We start from the raw sequence: 22,788 nt of genomic DNA on the forward strand, positions 1-22,788 counted from the left end.
TCAAGCAATCAAATATACATGCACATAAACGTACACAACACATTTACATTCTTACACACACACACACACACACATTACTTGTGTCTACACATAATAATACCAATAGCAATAAAATTATAGCGAAAAATGGTCGAAGATACTATTCTAATTAATCAGAGTTATCCTCGTCAAGTACACAAACGAAGAAGAAATGGACACCAGCATCGTGTTCCTTGGGTGTATGCAATCTGAACATACACACGGCTTAAGTGGATTGCTCTGCATTCAGGATATAACAACGGATATTTATGAAAGAGGCTCAAGTTGAAGTTGATAGCCACTAGAAGTAATGAATATGTAGTCTCTACTCCTCTTTATCCTCCGTGCGTATTTTCGTATATTTTTTTCACCGAGCGTAATGAAAATATCAAACAAAACAATTTTTCGTTAAGACTGAAATATTTTTTCTTTAAAGTGAAAATATTTGTTTCCTTTATATTTTGGGGGCAATTGTACACAACCGAAAAATTGATCCAGAACGCTCAAATTTCATGTGCTGAAGTATTATCACATTATGCAACTTTTTAAGCCTCAATTTTTAAATTTAGAAAGACAAAAAGTGTCCATTCTAACGCAAAATGCACAAAGATTCAGTTGCTCTTTGTGCAGGAGTATTTTTAAAATTTACTTCTACCTTGAAAGGATAATTAGATTCATCGAATATATTGAGGAGGGATCTAGCTAGAAAATATAAAGAAATGGTACAAATGCGATGATGATGATTTTTTGTTGAAGATAATGCTCGAATTATTGAAAAGTTTTAAAGATTTGAAGGTTTGAAATTTTAGATTTTTGACTATGACATAATATACGCGGAACCAAAATCTACAAAACACTGCTGTGCACCAGGGATCGAATCCAGATTCCAATATTTAGGTGTCACCCACCCTACAGACCAGACTTTGTTTCCAGTGACTAGCACATGTTCACGAAAGCTAGTGCATACATGAAATATATATTTGTGCGCTTTTAAGGAGACAATCAACAAAGGATAAAAACATTGCAATCTGGATGTTTTAAAAATATTCCTTCGCTTTCAAATTTAAACGTTACCTTGCAAGATGACCTATTGGTCAGTATAATGATTCGAAATCCTTCAGTGTTTGACAGTGTTTCGAATACAAATTGGTTGTTGTTGCAAAGTGAAAGGTTGTGAATTGGAACCTAGGCTGAGGGATTCCCCGTTGATGTTTTATACATCATATTTTAATTTTTTGTTTCTTGTTACGATGAAGTTAGCGAAATGTAAAATTTATTGGCCAAATAAATGTACATGAGATTACCTATTGCTCATTATTCCGAAACTGTCAAATAGTTTATGCTTCTGAATTTAAGAATCTAAGTTTCCGTCGTGCTTATCACAATTAGAATAACATGGTCGCCAAAAATGGCGACGTGATAGATTCAATTGGCCACCGATCAATAATTATAGCCACGTTTGGCGACTTGAAACCGCTAATTTAGGACACTGCTGTGCAATAACATTTGCACTGCACTAACATTTGCACTAAACCGTGTTTGCCATTGTTCAAGATAAAAGAAGATGCAGAGAACTTAATTTCAATTACCACATGACTATAAATTCTAGCCTGAGCAAATATGGACAAGCACATGATACTCTTTCAGAAATATTCGTCATTATATACTGAACACACAGCAATCCACTTAACTCGTGTGTACATTCAGATTGCAAGCAAAGGGGCACGATATTGATGCCCTCTTCGTCATTTGAAATTCCACACAAAAACTTAGGCTTTCTTTCATGTCTGTACTTGACGCGGCGCTGGTAGCTCTGTAACTGGAATGATGTCTCCGTCTCTTTTTCGTTTCCTTTGAGTTTTGACATATATATCGATCCTGATGTCCCGGACAGGATGATAAAATTTTGATTTCCTCTGTGGAAACTGTTCCGCAGTATGCGGTGTTAAGCGGTCCATCGACGTCCCTCAAAGTCAAAAACGAACCCATGAAAGAGAACCCCTATTCAAGCTCTCGTGGCGATAGGAATTATTAACTTGGTTCACCCGGGGGTGAAACTCCTTTACAAATAGTGTGCGCTGGAAAAATTACTGCCAGGGGCATTCCCAAAGAAACCAACCCGCTTGTTCTGAACGTGCAGATGCGTAATAACTACTGGACAAATTAAATAATACGTATGTTTTCAAATTCTTCCTTAGCGTTTTAATTATGTAATGATTTATGGATAGTTTAACATAAACTTCCTTCTTCCCTCATTTCCTGTTTGATGTGAACACTGAGTTTTCGAGCCGATCTATGTGGCCAAGTGGTTAGCACAGCGCGCTACGACGCAAGGGGTCCAGGGTTCGAATCCCTGCCTGGGTAGGGCTGTTACTTGTGAGTGCCTCTTCATCAATTTCAATATATTATCCCTCATCATCATCTTCGCGATTAGCCAAAAGTGGCAGAAAAGCTAAGTAAAATGAACCAAATCAATTGTTGAAGATTGTATATAGTATTGCTTTCCGCTCCTCATTTGTTTTTATTTTACTCCCGCTGGGAGCTTCTTGTAAGAATGTGGAATTCTGAGAGTGTGATATTCTAACACAGCGGCATGGTGCATGTCGGTTCGCGGCAGCGGGAAGGACATTTTTCAGCCTATCGGATGTGGGCTTTTGTGTATTTCTTCAGTGTGCAAACGTATTTAATTACTGTATAATGCCAAGTGAATTAAAGGACCTGTATGATAGACAAATTTGTTGCTGTATACGTTGTTCCAGCTCTATGGTAAGGTATTCAATATGGCGTCATCCCCAGAGGTGCTAGTTTCTTTCATGGTGTTACCTGGAAGGAATCTACAGACATCAATCGATGAGTGATACGTATTCGTGATGTAGTGGATAACGTAATCTACATTGCGAAACAAAGGCAGTGGACCATCTTCTATAATTTATACAATGAGAATGTATGATGAACTGATTAAATGAATGATTTAATAAACACAACACAACAGCGAAGTGTTACAAAAGTTTCGAATTATTTTTATTGTTATTTACTGTGTAACAAGTTTATAATTAAGCCATACAGTACTTCCACCCATATTATTTAAATTGATTGTTTGATTGATTTGCTTTATTTTACTTCGCTTTTATGCCACTTTTGGCTAATTTGCGAAGATGGGGATGAGGGATGATATTAAATTGATGAATGGACACTCACAATCATCCATGCCCAGGCCGGGATTCGAACCCAGGACCCCTGGCGTCGTAGCGCGATGTGCTAAGGACTCCACCACGGGGGACCGGCTCATATCATTTTAAGGCTGTCTTGTAGAGCGTTCAACAATAGTTTCCAGATAACTGCATTCTATAGGCCATCCAACTTACGCAAGTTATTCTTTAGTGTAACATACAAAAGGAATCCACTTAAACATTTAATGGGACTTTGCACGTGGTGAAAGCTATTCATTCGATATTTGCAAAAAAGGTAGTCTTGCATTGAACTCTGTGAAGCTGTACCATGTAAGATAAATTGTCATCACGCGTAGTCTAATGTTGGGCATGTATGCGATCGTTTATCAGTTCTTCTTGGTAAGAAGGTAGTGACGTCAACTGGTTGTGGATGTGGAAGTCTAGTAGGTTATGTTAAATGTCTAGTATTATATTTTCAATCATATCAAAACACATTGCTAACTACGAACACACAAACACACACAACAATATATATATATATGGCCTCCCATATAGTGCAGTAGTATTGTCGTCGCATTGCAATGAAGGAGTCTCGGATTCGATACCAGGTGGAGGCACATTGTGGTTCGGCTTCCGATATAGGTCCAGTCCCGATTAGACCTTTTTTTTGTATAAAGTGGACTTAAATTTTGGAGACTTAGAATACCTGCCCCCCCCCACACACACATGTATATATGGTATATGTTCATATATTCTACACACACACACACACACAATCACACACATATACATACATTGTTGGAAGATTATTGTGAACATCACGAAAAGAAAAATCTAGTTCCACGAAGTGTTGTTATTAAACAAGAACCTATTTGGTTATCGAATTTGGGATTGTAGACAAACCAGATACCAACATTAACTACAAGGTACTACATTTTGGCTCTGTTTGAGTTTCTGTCGTCATTACAGCAAACCCTGCTCTCCGCCAATCAGAGCCACTATCAATTTTTCGAAAACCACGAAAATCTCGGTTCTAGAGGAATGAAACTTGATGCAACAGGAATCCTGTCGTGAAAACTCAAGTTCCAGATTTCGAAAGTTGCGGCCAGTCTGAGTGTCCGAAACGCCTTTAACCGAGATTGCCGGCAACCGAACCGAGGAGTCCCCGGTACTCTACGTGACGTCAGTGTAATCTTAAGACGGGGCCGACTGTTGGTTGCCCCATTCAAGATCAATATACATGGGCAGATAACGACGCTTGCGTCGTGTTGGAGGGGAGTGGGAAGCTTCGTACGTATCCAAGGGGGCTTTCACTTTCTACGAGCTGCGACATTAATTTCTAACAAATTGAGGAAATGAAAAAAATTGAAAGCAGCATCGTATTCATCCCCTTTTTCTTTCCTTAAACTCTCAAAGTGCGGTGGAGACAAACTTAAACGCCTTTCAAGTATCCTGTTTGCCTTGCACACTACATTTTTGATTTCATTCTGAACTTAGAAAACAATTAGTTTGCACTTACCCGAATGGTCTATGCATGTAGGTATTCAGTGGAGGCGATTAGGGGTGCGAGGGCGGCAGTTGCTCTCCCACTTTTTGCTACTTTTGCCCCCTCACTATGCTAAATTTTATCTAGCAAAGGAAAGTAAACGGCCCTTGCCCCCACCCCCAGTTTTGGCATCTTGGCCCCCTAGATTTGGTTGGTTGATTGATTGATTGATTGATTTGGTGTTTTAAGTCCACTTTATGCACAGTAAGGCTAATCGGGACTGGACCTACAATAAGGGGGGAACCTCCGAATACAACCAAACCTCCACCCGTATGCATTCGAGGGCATACGCTTGTCCCAGTGCCTCTGCAATAAACTGGGACGTCTTTTGCTCGAATTACGGTTCCCCCGTTATCATTGTGCACTACTATTTTATTGATAATTGCAGATACATAAGACTGAAAATAAAAAGAAAACAATACAAGATTAAATAACATAGTTAATAAATTGAGTTACATTACATTACATTTGTAGACAGTACAATGCTATACATTTTTCCACGTGAATAAGTATCTTCCGTTACATATTGTTTGTATTACAATTTTAGGTGATATGCTGTAATGTGTGGTGATCTAGCATGTACCGGATCCCGGGCTCCAGGGTCTATGAATGAGAAGTTTTTGGAGCTCGCACGCCCTATACATTACATAATATTGTTTATTGATGCATCTTGCATCAGGAGCCGGCAACCGAGAGCGGGTGAGCTCTTGGTTTAAGACCATTTATTTTTACGTTTTGCAATTATTGTTGTCAAAGAATGCTCCACCCCAGAGGCTAGGTGTTCCGCTGTCGGTGTCCAGCCCCCATCTGTACAAGAGTTTGGGATTTGGAGTTGGTAAAGAGTGATTATAGCGCGCGCGAGTTTCCTTACAACGGGTATGTGTGGTTTCTTAATGCTTTGAGATAAAAACTGGACCTACAGTATAAAGTGGGATCCGAACCACTCGGGTATCGAACCCGGGACCCCTTGATTACAAGGCGGCACTAGATTTTGAACTCAATCGCCGCCAATGTAGGAATTGTATGCGAGGATAAATTAGAAAAATAAAGTTGAAATGATTCTAATGGCGATATTTCAATATGATCAATTGAAAACTCATTGCAATTTAACAGGTAAAGATTGGAAGTAAAGCGGTGTGTTCACAATAATTAAGACACAAATTTCCTTTCCTATAAAAGGATGTGTGCAGTAGGGATGGCCAAACGGATCCGAATCCGAAAAATCCGGATCCGGATCCAAAAGTTACGGATCTGGATCCGGATCCGAAAGTTCCGGATCTGGATCCGGATCCGAGAGTTCCGGATCCGCGGATTCGGATCCGGGTCTGAAAGTTTCGGATCTGGATCCGGATCCGAAAGTTCCGGATCTGGATCCGGATCCGAAAGTTCCGGATCCGAAAATTTTGGATCCGGATCCGGGTCCGAAAGATTCGGATCTAGATCCGGATTCGAAAATCCGGATACGGATCCGAGAGTTTCGTATCTCAATCCCATTATAATATTACCACACCTTAAAGGGTATTATGATATTCGATTACAAAGAAATTTTTCGTTAGTTCTACAAGAATTTTTTTCAAGTGTTGTTCCTACAATACTTTGCTACGCATCGGCTAACACACTCGTGCACACATGTCAGAGGTGATTTTGTAAATGCCATTGAAACGAATATGTATTCATTCGAAAGTATTGGAAATGAAAACACACATAAATGTGACACATTCCATTCCAGGATGAAACCTTTAACACATATAACAAGATAGAAATGTTATACAAAAATTATACAATTGTTCTACAGTTACAGTTCTACAAATTAAAATAAAAGATTACAATATATGCAGTTTTAAATAATTACAAAGTGTAAGACTAACAAGGGAGGTTATCTAAGTGTCCCCCTCCGATTTCCATGAAACTTGGCAGTATAGTGGTGCCCAAAGGAAGAATTACGTGTTTTTTTGTTTCAGCTAAAAAACAGTTTTAGGGGGCAAAACCCCCTCAAATGTCAAGATGAAGACAAATTGAAGTGAGGATCTGACCCCTGTGTCCCCCTCCGATTTCCATGATACTTGGCAGGTGTATAGTGGGGCCCAATGGAAGAAATACGTGTTTTTATGTTTCACCTAAAAAACGGTTTTAGGGGGCAAAACCCCCTCAAATGTCAAGATGAGGACAAATTGAAGTGAGGATCTGACCCCTGTGTCCCCCTCCGATTTCCATGATACTTGGCAGGTGTGTGCATAAACGGGCCCAAATGAAGAAATACGTGTTTTTTTGTTTCAGCTAAAAAACTGTTTTATGGGGCAAAACCCCCTCAAATGTCAATATGAGGACAAATTGAAGTAAGGATCTGACCCCTGTGTCCCTCCGATTTCCATAAAACTTGGCAGGTGTATAGTGGGGTCCAATGGAAGAAATACGTGTTTTTTTGTTTCACCTAAAAAACGGTTTTAGGGGGCAAAACCCACTCAAATGTCAAGATGAGGACAAATTGAAGTGAGGAACGGACCCTGTGTCCCACTCCGATTTCCATGATACTTTGCAGGTGTGTGTATAAACGGGCCCAAATGAAGAAATGCGTTTTTTTTTTTGTTTCGGCTAAAAACTGTTTTAGGGGGCAACCCTCCCCCTCAAATGTCAATATGAGGACAAATTTAAGTGGGCATTTGACTTATGTGTCCCCCTCCGATTTCCATGAAACTTGGCAGGTGTATAGTGGGGTCCAAAGGAAGAAATGCGTGTTTTTTTTTGTTTCAGCTAAAAAACTGTTTTACAGGGCGAAACCCACTCAATTGTCAAGATGAGGACAAATTGAAGTGGGGATCTGACCCCTGTGTCCCCCTCCGATTTCCATGAAACTTGGAAGGTGTGTGTATAAACGGGCCCAAATGAAGAAATACGTGTTTTTTTGTTTCGGCAAAAAGTTGTTCTAGGGGGCAACCTCCTCTCAAATGTCAATATGAGGACAAATTGAAGTGGGGATCTGACCCCTGTGTTCCCCTCCGATTTCCATGAAACGTGGCAGGTGTATAGTAGGGATGGCCAGATCCGGATCCTAGCGGATCCGAAATCCAGATCCAGAAATTTTTTTATTTTAATTTGTAGAACTGTAACTGTAGAACAATTGTATAATTTTTGTATAACATTTATATCTTGTTATATGTGTTAAAGGTTTCATCGTGGAATGGAATGTCTCACATTTATGTGTTTTCATTCCCCCCTCAAATGTCAAGATGAGGAGAAATTGAAGTGGGGATCTGACCCCGAAACCACGTAAATATGGCATAGGAAGAAACAAGGGGCATACGGCCTCTCTATACACCTATCAAATTTCATGAGAATCGGAGGGGGACACAGGGGTCAGATGATCCTCACGTCAATTTGTCCTCATCGTGACATTTGAGGCGGGTTTTGCCCCCTAAAACAGTTTTTTAGCCGAAACAAAAGAAACACGTATTTCTTCCTTTGGGCCCCTCTATACACCTGCCAAGTTTCATGAAAATCGGAGGGGGACACAGGGGTCAGATCCTTACTTCAATTTGTCCTCATCTTGACATTTAAGGGGATTTTGCCCCCTAAAACAGTTTTTAGCTGAAACAAAAAACACGTAATTCTTCCTTTGGGCCCTTCTATACACATTTGAGAGGAGGTTGCCCTCTAGAACAAATTTTTTGCCGAAACAAGAAAATACGTATTTCTTCATTTGGGCCCTGCAAGTTTCATGGAAATCGGAGGGGAACACAGGGGTCAGATCCCCACTTCAATTTGTCCTCATCTTGACATTTGAGAGGAGGTTGCCCCCTAGAACAATTTTTTTGCCGAAACAAGAAAACACGTATTTCTTCATTTGGGCCCTGCAAGTTTCATGGAAATCGGAGGGGAACACAGGGGTCAGATCCCCACTTCAATTTGTCCTCATCTTGACATTTGAGAGGTGGTTGCCCCCTAGAACAATTTTTTTGCCGAAACAAGAAAACACGTATTTCTTCATTTGGGCCCTGCAAGTTTCATGGAAATCGGAGGGGGAGACTTAGACCTCCCTTGTAAGTGTATTAATTAATTACAAATCGCGCACGCGCGCACACACACTATATATATATATATATATATATATGTGTGTATGTATATTATATATATATATGTATATTAGCAGGTAACAATATGTTATAAGCACATTCTTACTTTCCAAAGAAGCGCATGTGGGATGGCAAAACGGATCCGGATCCGAAAATTCCGGATCAGGATCCAAAAGTACCGGATCCGGATCTGAAAGTACCGGATCCGGATCCGAAAGTTTTGGATCCGGATCCGAAAGTTTTGTATCCGGATCCGAAAGTTCTGGATCCGGATCCGAAAGTTCTGGATCCGGATCCGAAAATTCTGGATCCGGATCCGAAAGTTCTGGATCCGGATCCAGATCCGGATCTGAAAATTCCGGATCCGAAAAATTTTAGGATCCGGATCCTTAGGATCCGGAACCAACCGGATCCGGATTTCGGATCCGCCAGGATCCGGATCTGGCCATCCCTAGTGTGCAGTAGTCGCGATTTGGTGTCAAAACTGGAGGGGGGGGGGACAGTTTACTTGCTCTTGGTAGACAATGTTTAGTATTAAGAGGCCATAGTTCGGTGGCAAACGTGTCCCCTATTCCTTGTTACTGGATGTGTGTATAGTTTTATTTGCTACGAAAATTATTCGAAACTATTAACTTACATCTTAAAAATAATTGAAATAAGAATTTTAAATAAAATATACTTTTATTTAAATTATATCATTGCCATGGAGAATCTGGATAACCTGCTTTTGTATTCATATGTATCAGGAAGTGATTGTTTGATTTTTAAATTATGGACACGTCAGCACGCAGGCTATTTGTACTCGACACGCATTACCGGGATAAGTTTCTTAAGTAAAACAAAATTGAGGACAGGACCTTAACAAGGAAATAAAACATATCTGTTAAAAACCTCCTCACTCAATTCCTAAAACTAGTCGCAGCCTTCCGTGGCAGAGTGGTTAGTACAGCGCGCTATGACGTCAGGGGTCCCGGGTTCGAATCCCGCCCTGGGAATGGGTGTTCTTTGTGAGTCTCCCTTCATCATCAATTTCATCATATCATCACTGATCCTCATCTTCGCGATTAACCCAAAGTGGCAGAAAAGCGAAGTAAAATAAACCAAACTAATGAATCGTTACCTTGTTAATGGACATAGTCCAATATAAAGTTTTACAAAGGAAAGTGAAATAATTACCATAGGACAGGTGAAATACGATTTTATTTTAGTGGTTGTACGTGAGATGCATAGGTAAATGTGTACGAGTGTGTGTGTCGCTGATTTTGAATATAGATAAAACGTTAAAATACTAACCAAGGCAAAATTTTATAGTATAAAAGGTATATACACTAAAAACGTAACGTTTCCACCCTAACAGGGTCTTCTTCAGACGAAACTTTTCAATAAATTGTGTTACCATTGAATATACGTAGAATTTATAGCTCCGAGGTTATGAACATAGAAGATATCAGAACCGCGCTTTTCTAGTACTGAGTTTGTCTTTCGTTGGAAGCGAATCTCACGTTATACCGCTGCTGGGTATGAGAAGGACTTCTAACTAAATCTACTCTTGTTTGTGTTGGGGATTACTAGGTCTCTGTGGGAGTACGGTCTGGTGCTTCGGACGCTGACCTCAGTGAGGAACTAAAGCCAGTGCTCTGTGCGAGGAAGATTTGATTTATATACACACCAGTGGCGGCTGCTGGCTCTGAGGTTAGGTGAAGGGCAAGTAGGAAAAAATGGGGACAATTAGATCAATAGTTACACATACTTATTTAACAATAGAACTCGCATATCTTTTGTAGCCTGTTTTTAGGTTGTTATATATTTTTAAAGGTTTTACAAGATTTTTATATCACACAGAGGCATTTGCTTTGTTTAGTCACGAAAAAATTCAATGACAAACGTGTTTGAAACTTACTCACTGTCGTTTTCCCTTCCTCCAAGTCCATGGTGATTTTTGAAAGCTCTAAACAAAGAAAATGTCTGGTGCCACTGTTACCTGTACAATCAAAAGTGGTCTGATCTGTCACTTCAGTGCTTTGTGGCATTCACGCCTTGCTAACTAACATTTCAGCATTGAAGTTTGCACCACTCTCTATGCTTTTGTTGAAAGAATATTTTCAGCATATAAGATGATCCTCACAGACAAAATTGCGGAGTTTGACTGTGGATAACATGAAAAAAGGATTTTTGCCTAACTATACGCCGAAGAGTGGATTTTAATAGCAAATTTCCAATGGTAAGTTCTGCCATCGTGTAGGGTTAGGCAACACACATAACGTTATGCAAGATAGTTCGTATTTCAGGATATAGATGTCTCATTTTCATTGCCGGTGACTATACCTAATCATCGTTTTTTCAGGAATTATGAACAATTGTAAGTTTTTTTGAACCTACTTCAAGATTTTTCGAACCTAACTTAAGAATATTAGGACCTATTTTAGGATTTTTAGAACCTATTTTCAGATTTTTATAACCTAAAAATCCGAGGTCTAGTCATCACTCATCTTCATCTTCGTAAATTAGCCAAAAAGTGGCACAAAAAGCGAAATAAAATAAAGCATATATATATATATATACATTTCTCAGTTTTTTCTCAATTTTCAGTTTCTTTCATTTGGACAAACACAAATATCCGAGAAATATCCGGGTTTCGAACCCGGAACCCTTGGCGTCGCAGCGCGCTAAGATAACCATTCCGTCACGGAGGTCGAAAACGACTGAGCTACCCCGGCTTTCCTCGTGAAATGGCCGAATTGCAATGTTCGCTAACGAAGAAAGTCTCTCTTGTGAAATTACGTTCCTGAGGCATGTTTTCATGCGGTTTGCCACGTCCGGTAGAGGGTGACACCAGTCCGGCTTAGGCCAGGGTAAAACATGAGATTCTCAGGGCAACTAAAACTGATTGATAACTTATTTTAGAAGGAGAAAGGAGAACAAGGGAAACAACTTGTTTAACCTACTACAGAAGGTACAATGCACCATATACTCTTAATTTTCATATTACATTAAATTTATATACAGGATTGTATTTAAAGCTGTCTCTTCGTTTCTTGGTCACATATATCTCTATTAAACATATTTCATCTACTGGAAGGCTTCTTCTTCTTCTTCTTTCTGGATACGTGATGGACTTCTTGTTCTATTTGGCTAACAAGCTTCTTCTTCCGTCTGCTAATAGGCTCCCTCTTCTTCTTTATGGATATGTGAAATACTTCCTCTTCTTCTATCAATTAATCGGCTGATTCATCTATTGGTTAAGAGGCTTCTTCTTCTTTTGGCTAATAGACTTCTTCTTCTATCAATTGGTTAATAGACTTCTTCTTCTATAAATTGGTTAATAGGCTTCATCTTCTTCTACTAGTCGATAGTCTTCTTCTTCTACTAATCAATATACTTATTCTTCTATTCGTTAGTAGACTTCTTCTTTTATTAATCAATATACTTATTCTTCTTCTATTAATCAATATACTTACTCCTCTATAAACTTCTTCTGTTATTTAATATACTTCTTCTTCTATAAACTTCTTCTTCTATTATTTAATACACTTCTTCTATTTGTCAATAGGCTTCTTCTTCCATTAATTAATATAATTCTTCTTATGTTTCTTCTATAAACTTCTTCTTCTATTAATCAATATACTTATTCTTCTATAAACTTCTTCTTCTATTATTTAATACACTTCTTCTTCTATTTGTCAATAGGCTTCTTCTTCCATTAATTAATAGAATTCTTCTTATACTTCTTCAATATACTTATTCTCACATTGATTACTAGACTTCTTCTTCTATTAGTCGATAATCTTCTTCTGCTAATCAATATACTTATTTTTCTATTCGTTAATAGACTTCTTCTTCTATTAGTTGATAGACTACATTTTATATTGGTTAATAGACTTCTTCTTCTACTAATCAATAGTCGTCTTCTTCTACTAATCAATATACTTATTCTTCAATTCGTTAGTAGATTTCTTCTTCTACTAATCATTATACTTATTCTTCTATAAACTTCTATTCTATTATTTAATACACTTCTTCTTCTATCATTTAATACACTTCTTCTTCTATCGACGAAATCATACGCCTTTCATATATTCATTCTTCTAGTAAATATATATCTTTTTTACCAAGGCACCTATTTCCAAATTCCTTCATTTATTAAACATTGGATTGATTCCCGTATCTTCCCTGCTATATTTCCCTTCTTTTTTGGCTTTGTCAAAGATACAACAATAATTCGAATCAATATTTTGCTGCGCAATAGCCTAATACAAGCAGAAAAAAGGGGTTAATGGAAGGGCGCCGTCTGTCTCGCGCTCCATCTGGGTCAGCAATATATGCGCCACAACGGAAGTGCTTGGGGGCCGCCACTGAGCGGTGCACCGGTGAAAACAACCAAGTGGGAAAACTCCTTCCCACTAAGACGATAGAGATATAAAATTGTAATCGCTTTACATACAATCACATACGCTGCACGTGTCGATCATTTTTTATTTCGCCTTTATCCATCTCCATTGTTTATTTCAGTTCATAAATTTATGTAAGCAAAATTAATTTCAGTTCTCCCAAACACTTTCGTTCGATTCGCGTGCGCATTGTTACTATAATCTGTGATCCTAATATTTCTTCCGCGTGCTGCCATCTATGATTCCTTATTTCAATCATTGGCCATATGGTTTACATGTGCGTGTACGTAACAGTTTCAGGCATGAAAAGCTTCTTTCTATGGTCAAATTTTTCTTTTTTAGTTTTACCCTAGGAAAATACATCTAAAAGAGAATAAGAGATTTTGTGAAGTGTCAACGAACGAACATTCTGAATGGACAAATGCAAGAAATGTTTGCGCAAAATATGGGCTCGTAAATTCTACTTCTTAAAGAAACTTATTTAAAGTAAAAAAGTAAATGCTATATAACTTTCCTTTTTAATGAGCATACGTGAATATGTATAATTTTTAGCATGAGGTGGTATTACTTGTTAATGTGTGATTTTTACGTGGTTAATTTTGACATGAGTGAAAAGGAAATGAAAGGATGGGGTTCATGGCCTTCTTCAGATTTATCTAGCATTCCGTATTCTTTTGGAATAACTAGTTAAATCAATTGATATTTCACAATATTTTTTCTAAACAGCGAATTTTGCAAAATCGTTCGTTGCAAAAGTTATTTCACATTCTGGTAACAAAAAGGAAAATCTCAATCTGTACCCTTATAGAGAGACAACTCAAACTACATTCCAAGTATATATGATTGCGTATTAAACAAGAATGTACATTCTTGTAGAGCAAATAGTTCTGTATATATCAAGAATATGTATAACAGTCTCCTTTATGTAGGCGTCACAATAGTGCGTCCCGATACCACAGATTATTTGAGCTATATGCATACATTATGATTAGACCTGATAATTTATTTTGTCACAATTATCCATCAGTTCCAGTTGCTGCAATTAATGTAATGGATGAAATACACGAAGAGAAATGAGTGAAGCATAAAGTCACATCTCGTTTGCACTGAAATATGCATAAATTAATTTCATCGTTGAATGAATACACGTACCAGACACGTCTATGCAATTACGTCAACATTTAATTATTTCCCTTGTACGAGCTTTAGAGTTTCTGCCACGCTAGAAAATTTACAACTGAAAACCCATGATTTGTATAGAAGGCATTATCCCTTCTCTTTCGTTGCTGCATATTCGTTAGGGTCTAAATTTATATATTAGAAATTTGTTCACAGGATAACAAAGGATGCATCTTTCATATCATAAACTTTTTTTGGATTGTTTCATAAGTACTTGCATAATGTCTAGCGTCTTTTTGCCGTCCTCCGTGGCGGAGTGGTTAGCACAGCGCTCTGCGACCCCATAGGTCCCGGGTTCGAATATCCCGGCATTGGTGTTCTTTGTGAGTGTCTCCTCATCAATATCATAATATCATCACTCATTGTTATCGTCGCGGTTAGCCAAAAGTAACAGAAAAACGACGCCAAGTAAGGAAAATCAATCGAGTATGTCTGCGATTGAAACAAGACGTGATATAACCTAATTAAATCAAACAGTCAATATTTTCAAGCATATTTTTTTTTTTCTTGGTTTATTTTCGTAGTTATAGATTTTTCTCCTTTGAGGCATACAATTCAAATTTGTCATTGAAACCTTATTGAAATGGCCATGCTTTCTATGCTTGGTTTGCAACATACTTTCGACGCTGATTGTACACACACATGTGAAAACCTCCATTACATATGTGTTACAATAGCACGATACAAATCCGGAGTATCTTCAAGCTATGTACCTCAAGAACAATATTTATTTATTTATTTATTTATTTATTTTACTTAAAGTTTCAGATACAGTACTTAATGACCATTTTACACTGAAACAGTAACAGCAGAAAAATAACAATAATAACAACAAAATAGAGTACAAGATGGCACTGAAAACAAATCAAAATTATACATACATCGTTAACAATTGTCTAAAACTTTGTTCTGGCAAGAATATGTCCACATTCGGAGGCAGGTTATTATATGAGCAAGGACGCCTGTAGAAAACAGACCGCTGTAGAAGGGAGAATCTTGTGGTGTGATTGTGAAAGAGCTTAACGTTGCGGGTTGGTCGTGTGGGGGCGCGTAGATGAAATTTGTTGAGCAGAAATTCGCATTTAATTTTACCATTCATGATTTTGTGCAAAAATTTCATGTCTGCTAATTCGCGACGAGTGTGTGGTGGTTGGATATTGAAGACAGACATAATATATGTTTTGTGAACGTGCCTGAGAGAAGGTATTCTGTGGCGAGCAATGGCGAGGAAAAAGTTGAGGACAGAATCAATCCGAGAAAGATTTGTTTTTGAAGTCATGGTCCAGATAGGAGAGCAGTATTCAAGAATGGGGGAGATAAGGGACTTGTAAAATATGCTGATGGATGATTGGTTTTGGATTTCAGTGAAGCTGTACAGAAGACCGAGAAGACGCATTGCTCTTTTAGTAGTGTTCGTAATGTGCTCATTAAAGTTTAGTTTTTCGTCGATGATAACTCCGAGATCTTTTTGAGATGAAACTTTTTTGATGGGATTGTTTTCAAGATAAGCAGAAACGAGTTTGTTCCTTCTTAGGGAAATGGTGAGGCAGGAGCATTTCTTAGGATTCAATTGAAGTTTCCACTGGCGACACCACACAAGCAGTTCTGTAAGAGCTTGCTGTAAGATTAAAGCATCGTGTTCTGATGAGATTTCTGTGAAGAGTTTACAGTCATCGACATACAGAAGTATGTTTATAAGGAGAGAGGACGGTCTGTCGGGGAGATTATTCATGCAAAGAAGAAACAAAAGTGGGCCTAAGACGCTCCCTTGGGGAACTCCAGACAAAACAGGAAGAAAGCTGGAAGAGGTGCCAGGAAGGATAACACGCTGCTCACGTGCACTCAGATAGTCTTGTAGTAAGGATAGAAATTTCCCATGGATGTTAAATCTGGATTGTATTTTATGAAGAAGGAGATTATGATTTATTTTATCAAAGGCTTTTGAAATGTCCAAATAACGTCAAACGTGGGGAATTATTTGAGATAGACTGAGTAGCATGTGAAAGTAATACCGATAGATTGGTCAAGCAAGAGCTGCCTGGAAGGAAACCATGCTGAGCAGTATTTATAAGGGGAGATGTAAACTTTAGCAACCTGTCTTTGATTATTTTCTCGCAGACAATGGGGTGACAAAAGAGAGATCGGTCTATACGAATGTGTGGAATTTTTGTCTCCAGATTTGTAGATAGGTACAATATTGGCACGTTTGAACAAGTCGGAAAACACACCTGTAGAAAAGGCTTATTAAGTAAGAGGCACAGAGGGTGAGGCAAAGAGTCAGCAGTTTTACGAAGAAAAATTGTCGGGATTCAATCTGGGGCTAATGACCGGCGCCCCTGGCATTCATTTGATCACATCCGTTTGTTCCAGTCGCTGCTAAAGGACGAACACCAATGACTTTCTTATACTTTACTATTTTAGTTGTTTTTAGTGACTGTGATTTCGTCTATTAGTTTATGAAGGGTAGGATAGTTGAATGGATGTTGTGCTAGTGAAGATCGATATGCTGAAGCAAAAGGATCGCTACGATTCAAGGTCATTTTTCGTACAAGTCGTGCTTCTGCATCGACAACTTCGTCTAGGAGATTCCCTTCCAAGACTTGCGTGGGAAGTTGATATACTGGAAACGGAGTGTTGCTTTGCCCTGGAGACGTTCAGTCAAAATAAATTCGTCCCACGATGCAACAAGTTACTGGGAAAAGGAAGGAAGTGCAGGGGAGGGAGGGGATGAATCTAACACTCTCAGATCGTTCCGGAATAACTTGGCTGTCCGGTCGCTTCCGATACAGACTCCCCTGCATACTGATTGCCTTCCGCTACGCGGAAATAGGAATTGTAAAGCCACTCGTTGAGCCAGTGTCGACGAGGAATTAGTTGCAATCTTGCCGCAAGATGGATTTTCTCCTCATGCAACAGCTCACATATCACGTGGACGGTTTCATCAAATCGCAGGAGCTCTTTCGGCTGCGCACGCTCGTGTTCCGCATATCACATTTGAGCGTTGCCCTTGAGCGGCGAATTTGAGCGCTCTGGTGTCACTGTAGACGACTATTGTCACTTCATGTTCAGCTTTAACTTGTCCGGATCGTACTTAAAAACCATAGGATTGATTTCAATTAGCTTGCATGCATATATGTACTATAATGGACTTGAAAATAAACTTTGCTTAATTTTGAAGAACGTATACCGGTACTCAGTATTTGTAAAAATCAAATTGGGGAAATTTCAGTAACTATTTTTGAAGCAACCCCTTGCCATGTGTCAAAGTTTTGCCACAGGGAAGTGGTATACTGGAATCCCCAAACCCCCTCCTGGTACCTGAAAATCGTATCCCTCAGACTTGTTAAAAAAATAAACTCTGTTAAAATTACAGAAATGTTACAGAAATTTCGTAATGTGTTTTCAGGTCATAACACAGCACCGTCATGTTTTTGTGCGGGGAGGAGAGAGGGAGCGGCGCTTATTTCATTGCGGTTGACTGAGCAATTTCTGGATCACTGACGTTCCGAATTAACCTGTGATTTTCAATAGCGTCTCGGTTGAGGCCTCTGTCACACGCTGTCCGCTACGCGAGCTGCATTCAGGGGCTTGCGGCTGACGAATTCCATCTGCTCTGTTGCGCTGCGTCCCAAGTGCGTAACAAATGGATTCCGTTTGCGTCATGTGTCAGTGCTAATGGAAACTGTGTACAGTTCTTTTGAAACGCGTCATTAACATTCACCATGTGGATATTGATCACTCGTACACTGAGACAATTCCAGCTATGATTTCCAATCAATCCGATATGATCTAATAAAGAAAATAGTTATCTATTATCATCGAAACTTCTCTTAGTCAGGAGGTAATTTCTAACTTTTTTTGGTTGGTTGATAGGTTTGTTTCGCTCCCTTATTGGCCGAGAGCGTTGAATGCTCAAGTCACGAAGGTTTCGGGTTCGAGTCCCAATCTGGTTTGGAATGTCCTTTGTTGGTGTCCCTTAATTTCATATAATCACCATTCATCATCATCCTCGCGATTAGCGGGAAAATGGCGGAAAAGCGATGAAAAATACGAGAAATAATAAATTAGAAAATATTGGTTCATTCTGAATCGCTTACTTGTACCATTAGGATAACAATGATTGGGATAAACTTTAAATGTTTAAACATATCAAACCTTAGGTCCAGTCTCGATTAATCTACCTATGCATAAAGTGGTCTTAAAACAAAAACTCAAACTAACAAACTCGAATCTGTGCCTAGACTACATTTTTTGAGCATTACAAAGCAAAACTCACATAAGTTTTACAGCACCTCTTGGTCTGTAACTCATTAATAAACAAACATAAATTTAGTGGGTAATTTAGTACAAACAAGAACGCCAAAAAGGGACTGGTTGTCAATCTTATGAGAACGATAACTACGTAAATTCGGAGCTTTTGAGATGAGTCAAGTCACAGCAGTTAGTTATCTTAGGGAACTAACTTGGAATTTCATTTGAGTGGTATCGATCAACAGGGTATAGGTGTAGTATGTCTCCACATTGGAAGAAGAAGAAAGATAATAAGTGTAGTATTTCTCTACATTTGAATAGGTAGGAAGTTCTTCATTTTTGTATGTTTTCTTTATTTTACTTTCGCGTAGGTTAGGTTAGGTTAGGAGTGTTCAGTGAACACTGCAAATCAGAAAACTGATTCAATCAGGACTTTTAGAAGAATGATGAAAATGTTTGCAAAGAACATGACTAAGAGGAGACTTCCAAAACATGACTTCGAAAAGTTCTCACCAGTGAACACTCCTAACCTAACCTAACCTAACCTACCGAATTTCGTATGTCGAGAATGTGGATACATACTGCCGTGATTAAATGTGGAGACATACTACACCTATACCGAACCGACCAACAGTTTCCAATTGGTGGACTTTTCTTAATACTACCATACCAAATCTTCGTCGCAAAACATTTGGCGAGGTTGATCCGTAGAAGAGATAGTTAGATTTTAGAAAGGAAGTTAAGTCACCACAGCAGCTATTTATCTTGGAGGACTAGCTGGATATTGCATTTGAGTTTTATCGGTCAACAATTTCCAAAATGGCGGACATTTTCTTAATACTACCAAACCAAATCTTTGGAAAATACACTTGGCGAGGTTGATCCATGTAAGTGATATTTAGATTTTAGAATGTTAGGGTGGTACTACCATCACCCCGTTCTATTATTTGACTCAGCAACATTGTTTCTGTCTAAGTTGCATCTGAATTTGTGACCACGCTACGATTGACTATTGTTGTTTATGGAGTTCGCCTATTCTCTCCTTCCAGCATTCCTGTAATTGCTCAACATGGCGTTCACCAATTCAGCCAATGCAGTATGTACAACAGGAGCTACTCATCCCTTGTCTCGAAAGCTGATGGGATGGTCAATTGGACGCAGGACGGCGCTGAGATAATTCCTTGCAAGGATGGATGGAATTTCGACTACTCGCAGTATGCCACTACCATCGTAACAGAGGTAAGCATGTACTGTACTTTTTTGAAAGCGCATGGAATCTCTAGACACTTTTCTATTGGTCGAAGAACGATCATCCAGGAATTTCGTGAAAGGAAGACAACAGGGACAGTGTGTCTCGTAGGAATGATACCGACAACGAGATCACTGCCTAAAAGCCAAGCCGAGAACAAGACAAGATCCTTCGAGACAGATCCAGACGTGTTTCTAAAATCGACACGAGCCCGATTCTTACTTTATGAGAGTTTTTCGTTGGTGACATTATAGGGTCATTTCACGTTCCTCTTTCCCAACCTTGGACAGAGGGAAAATCGTAACCAGAGTCATTTTCACTCCAATTTTACACGACTTTCTTCTCTCCTTTCTTTATCGTCTTAACAATCTTCTCGGTGTATTTTTATTACATTCTTCCCTTTTATCACATTATTCCTTTTTTCCTTTCTGGTTTTCTTTCCTGTATCCTTCGTTCTCAAGCTCTTGCTGTTTCTTTCCCTTACTCTCCTTACAGACTTTCGTTTTTCTCCTTCCTTCATCTCCCGCCGTTTTCTATATATTTTCTTTCTATCATGTCTTATATATATACAGGGTGTCATTTTAATGGCGCCCACGGACCACGGAAACGTATAGAGGACATCAAAACAAACAACTTTTTTCAGTAACATTTTTCTCGTTGGTGCGTCGTTTCGACGCTACAGTCGTTCAAAAAAGCCTGTTTTGCCGCCTGAATGCTGGCAACCACACACAACATTTGATTGCATTTGTGACACCATATCCCGTCGTGAAGCGATGCGTTCCAGGGTTGCCAGGAACACACATACTCTGTGAAAAATGACATAGCTACAATCAGCCACATTATGTACCGTAACACAAAACGAGAAAATACGTTCTGTAACCCAACAGGAAGTAAACAAACGATACGAAAAATAGTAGAAAAAAAATAGAATTCAAGTGAAAGTGGTCATATCGAATTTTGTCTCAGCTTACACGTCAAATATTTGCAAATCTAGTTACCAAGTTGACATCTACAATTTAGTCTATCCACTTCGTCCTTCTGATACTAGTTGTCTGTGACACACTGAACAGATGACAAAATAGAAATGAAGGAACTCAAAATTCCAAAGGTAAGCAACAGATAATATAATGTATTGTTGTAAGCCCGTTTTACCTGGGCTCTGAGGTCACAGGGAAGTTTCATTTAAACATTTAGGTAGAGCTTAATAATATCTGTTGGCTAAACCTGCTCCGTAGGAGGGTAGAGATATGGAAAGTTGGTGTAAAAGGTTATTCACGCTTGTTCATACCTGGTAGATGTGTGTGATGTCTTGTCCTAATGCTTCTCGCAGACCGAATCGTGACAGTTCCAAGGTTCTATCCAGCGATCCTCAGTTCACCAAGCCAAGCGATCCCTTGCGCCTTGTAGCATGCTAGGCAGCGGTAACTCCGTGTTCCATCGTCGTAGTTAGCAGTGTAACGTGTTGTAATGTAATCGGACTAGTTCTCCATGTAGCGTCGATGAGTGTCAGAATCAAAAGAGAGCGAGCTCCGGGTAGGAGCTTGCTTTTATCATTCTCGGCGTCGAAAGGTTGTTAAACCTTTCAAACGCGGTAGATCCTGTTTAGATCCACGCGTTTGCCTTTCCAGTTCCTTGTTTTTACGGAAGTTACAAGCTAGCGCATTCTTGGGATCACTCGCTGGTCGGACAAGTTCAGGAAATAAACAAGTGTGAATATTAACATGACGAGGTTTTCTCGGTTTAATAGTCTCCATATCTCTACATTCCCCTTGTTGAAATAATCGAACCAATCTGTGATGGTCGACTACCTCGTCCGGAGTAGATTATATTTAAAAATTAGGATTTATTAACAAATCAAACTCGTAGAACCAATACAGTAAATCACTAGAAGAATCGCATCACCATAAAAAAAAATTGAAATCACCAGAATAGTCATATCATATCGTGGCACCAAACACCGTTGAGAAAAAAAAATAGAAAAACACGTAGAATAATAAAAAAAATGAAAACTGTAGGTTATAGCCTCTTATAAACTCAAAAAGTACGAGCAGAACAACTACGTTCTGAGGCATGGATAAAATAATTACTTAAGTGTAACACTGAACTAGTTTTGATTGAGTGATGACAGCACAATAAAAAAAAAACACACGTCAGCACAGTGTGAAGAAACGCCGGGAACCGCAAGCGGTTGTATTTACTGTTTGCTGAGTTCAAAGTACACTCGGCGGAACATACACGATGCTGGGCGGAGCCTTGAGGTATGTTACCTATGGCAACTCTGTAAACTGCATGCCGCCATAGGCTGGACGTGCTGTGCAGCTGACGATAATAAAAAAAAACACAAAAGAAAGAGACGTATCTCTAATCCAATATGGGTAGCACCCATGGGCACTAACTTTGGCACTGTAAATGACATATGTTTGTATTAATTGCGTGTGCCTTACGGTACTTGAAGTAGCTGAGCACCGGAACACTTGTAGCCGATGTAAGATAGCAATAAGTATCATGTGTCGTCAGTAAACAAGTGCAGGATGCACGGAGTGGGCGTGGCCTGTCGATGAAGATCGCCGTGACGTCAGCGAAGTTGAGTCTGGAAGTCAAATTTGCGATGGCGCTTTGGGTCAAGAGACGTCCTGGGTAAAGCGCTCCACGTCTGGGTCGCGGCGTAGGAGATGGAAAAATCAGCCATGGGTCCAGACGGGAACGGGTCCTTGTTGGTGCTGGAACTCCACAAGATCGTTGTTGGTCTCTGCGATGAGCCTAGGTCTGTCGCTCGATGGTACAAGCCGGTGGTCGTCATGGGTCCAGGAACATCCGTGGCGATGAGATAATGAAACAAGCGTAAAGGGAAAAATTAGGAAAAAGCAGAAGGTAGTGGAGCAGATTTACAATAAGTGATGACGGGTTATAAAATCGA

General features: G+C 39.2%; 1 protein-coding gene across 1 annotated transcript in view; it reads left to right on the forward strand.

Annotated features, from left to right (window-relative positions):
- LOC145998589 (beta-alanine transporter-like) overlaps nucleotides 1-22,788 on the forward strand; it is a 200,077-nt gene that overhangs the window by 51,045 nt on the left and 126,244 nt on the right. The window contains exon 2 of the mRNA XM_083135031.1: nucleotides 19,672-19,861. Within this exon, the coding sequence (XP_082991157.1) occupies nucleotides 19,672-19,861 (190 nt within the window). The remainder of the gene's footprint in view (nucleotides 1-19,671; nucleotides 19,862-22,788) is intronic.

This window comes from Lepisma saccharinum, chromosome 14 (genome assembly GCF_977018435.1).
Source record: "Lepisma saccharinum chromosome 14, izLepSacc3.1, whole genome shotgun sequence".
NCBI lineage: Eukaryota > Metazoa > Arthropoda > Insecta > Zygentoma > Lepismatidae > Lepisma > Lepisma saccharinum.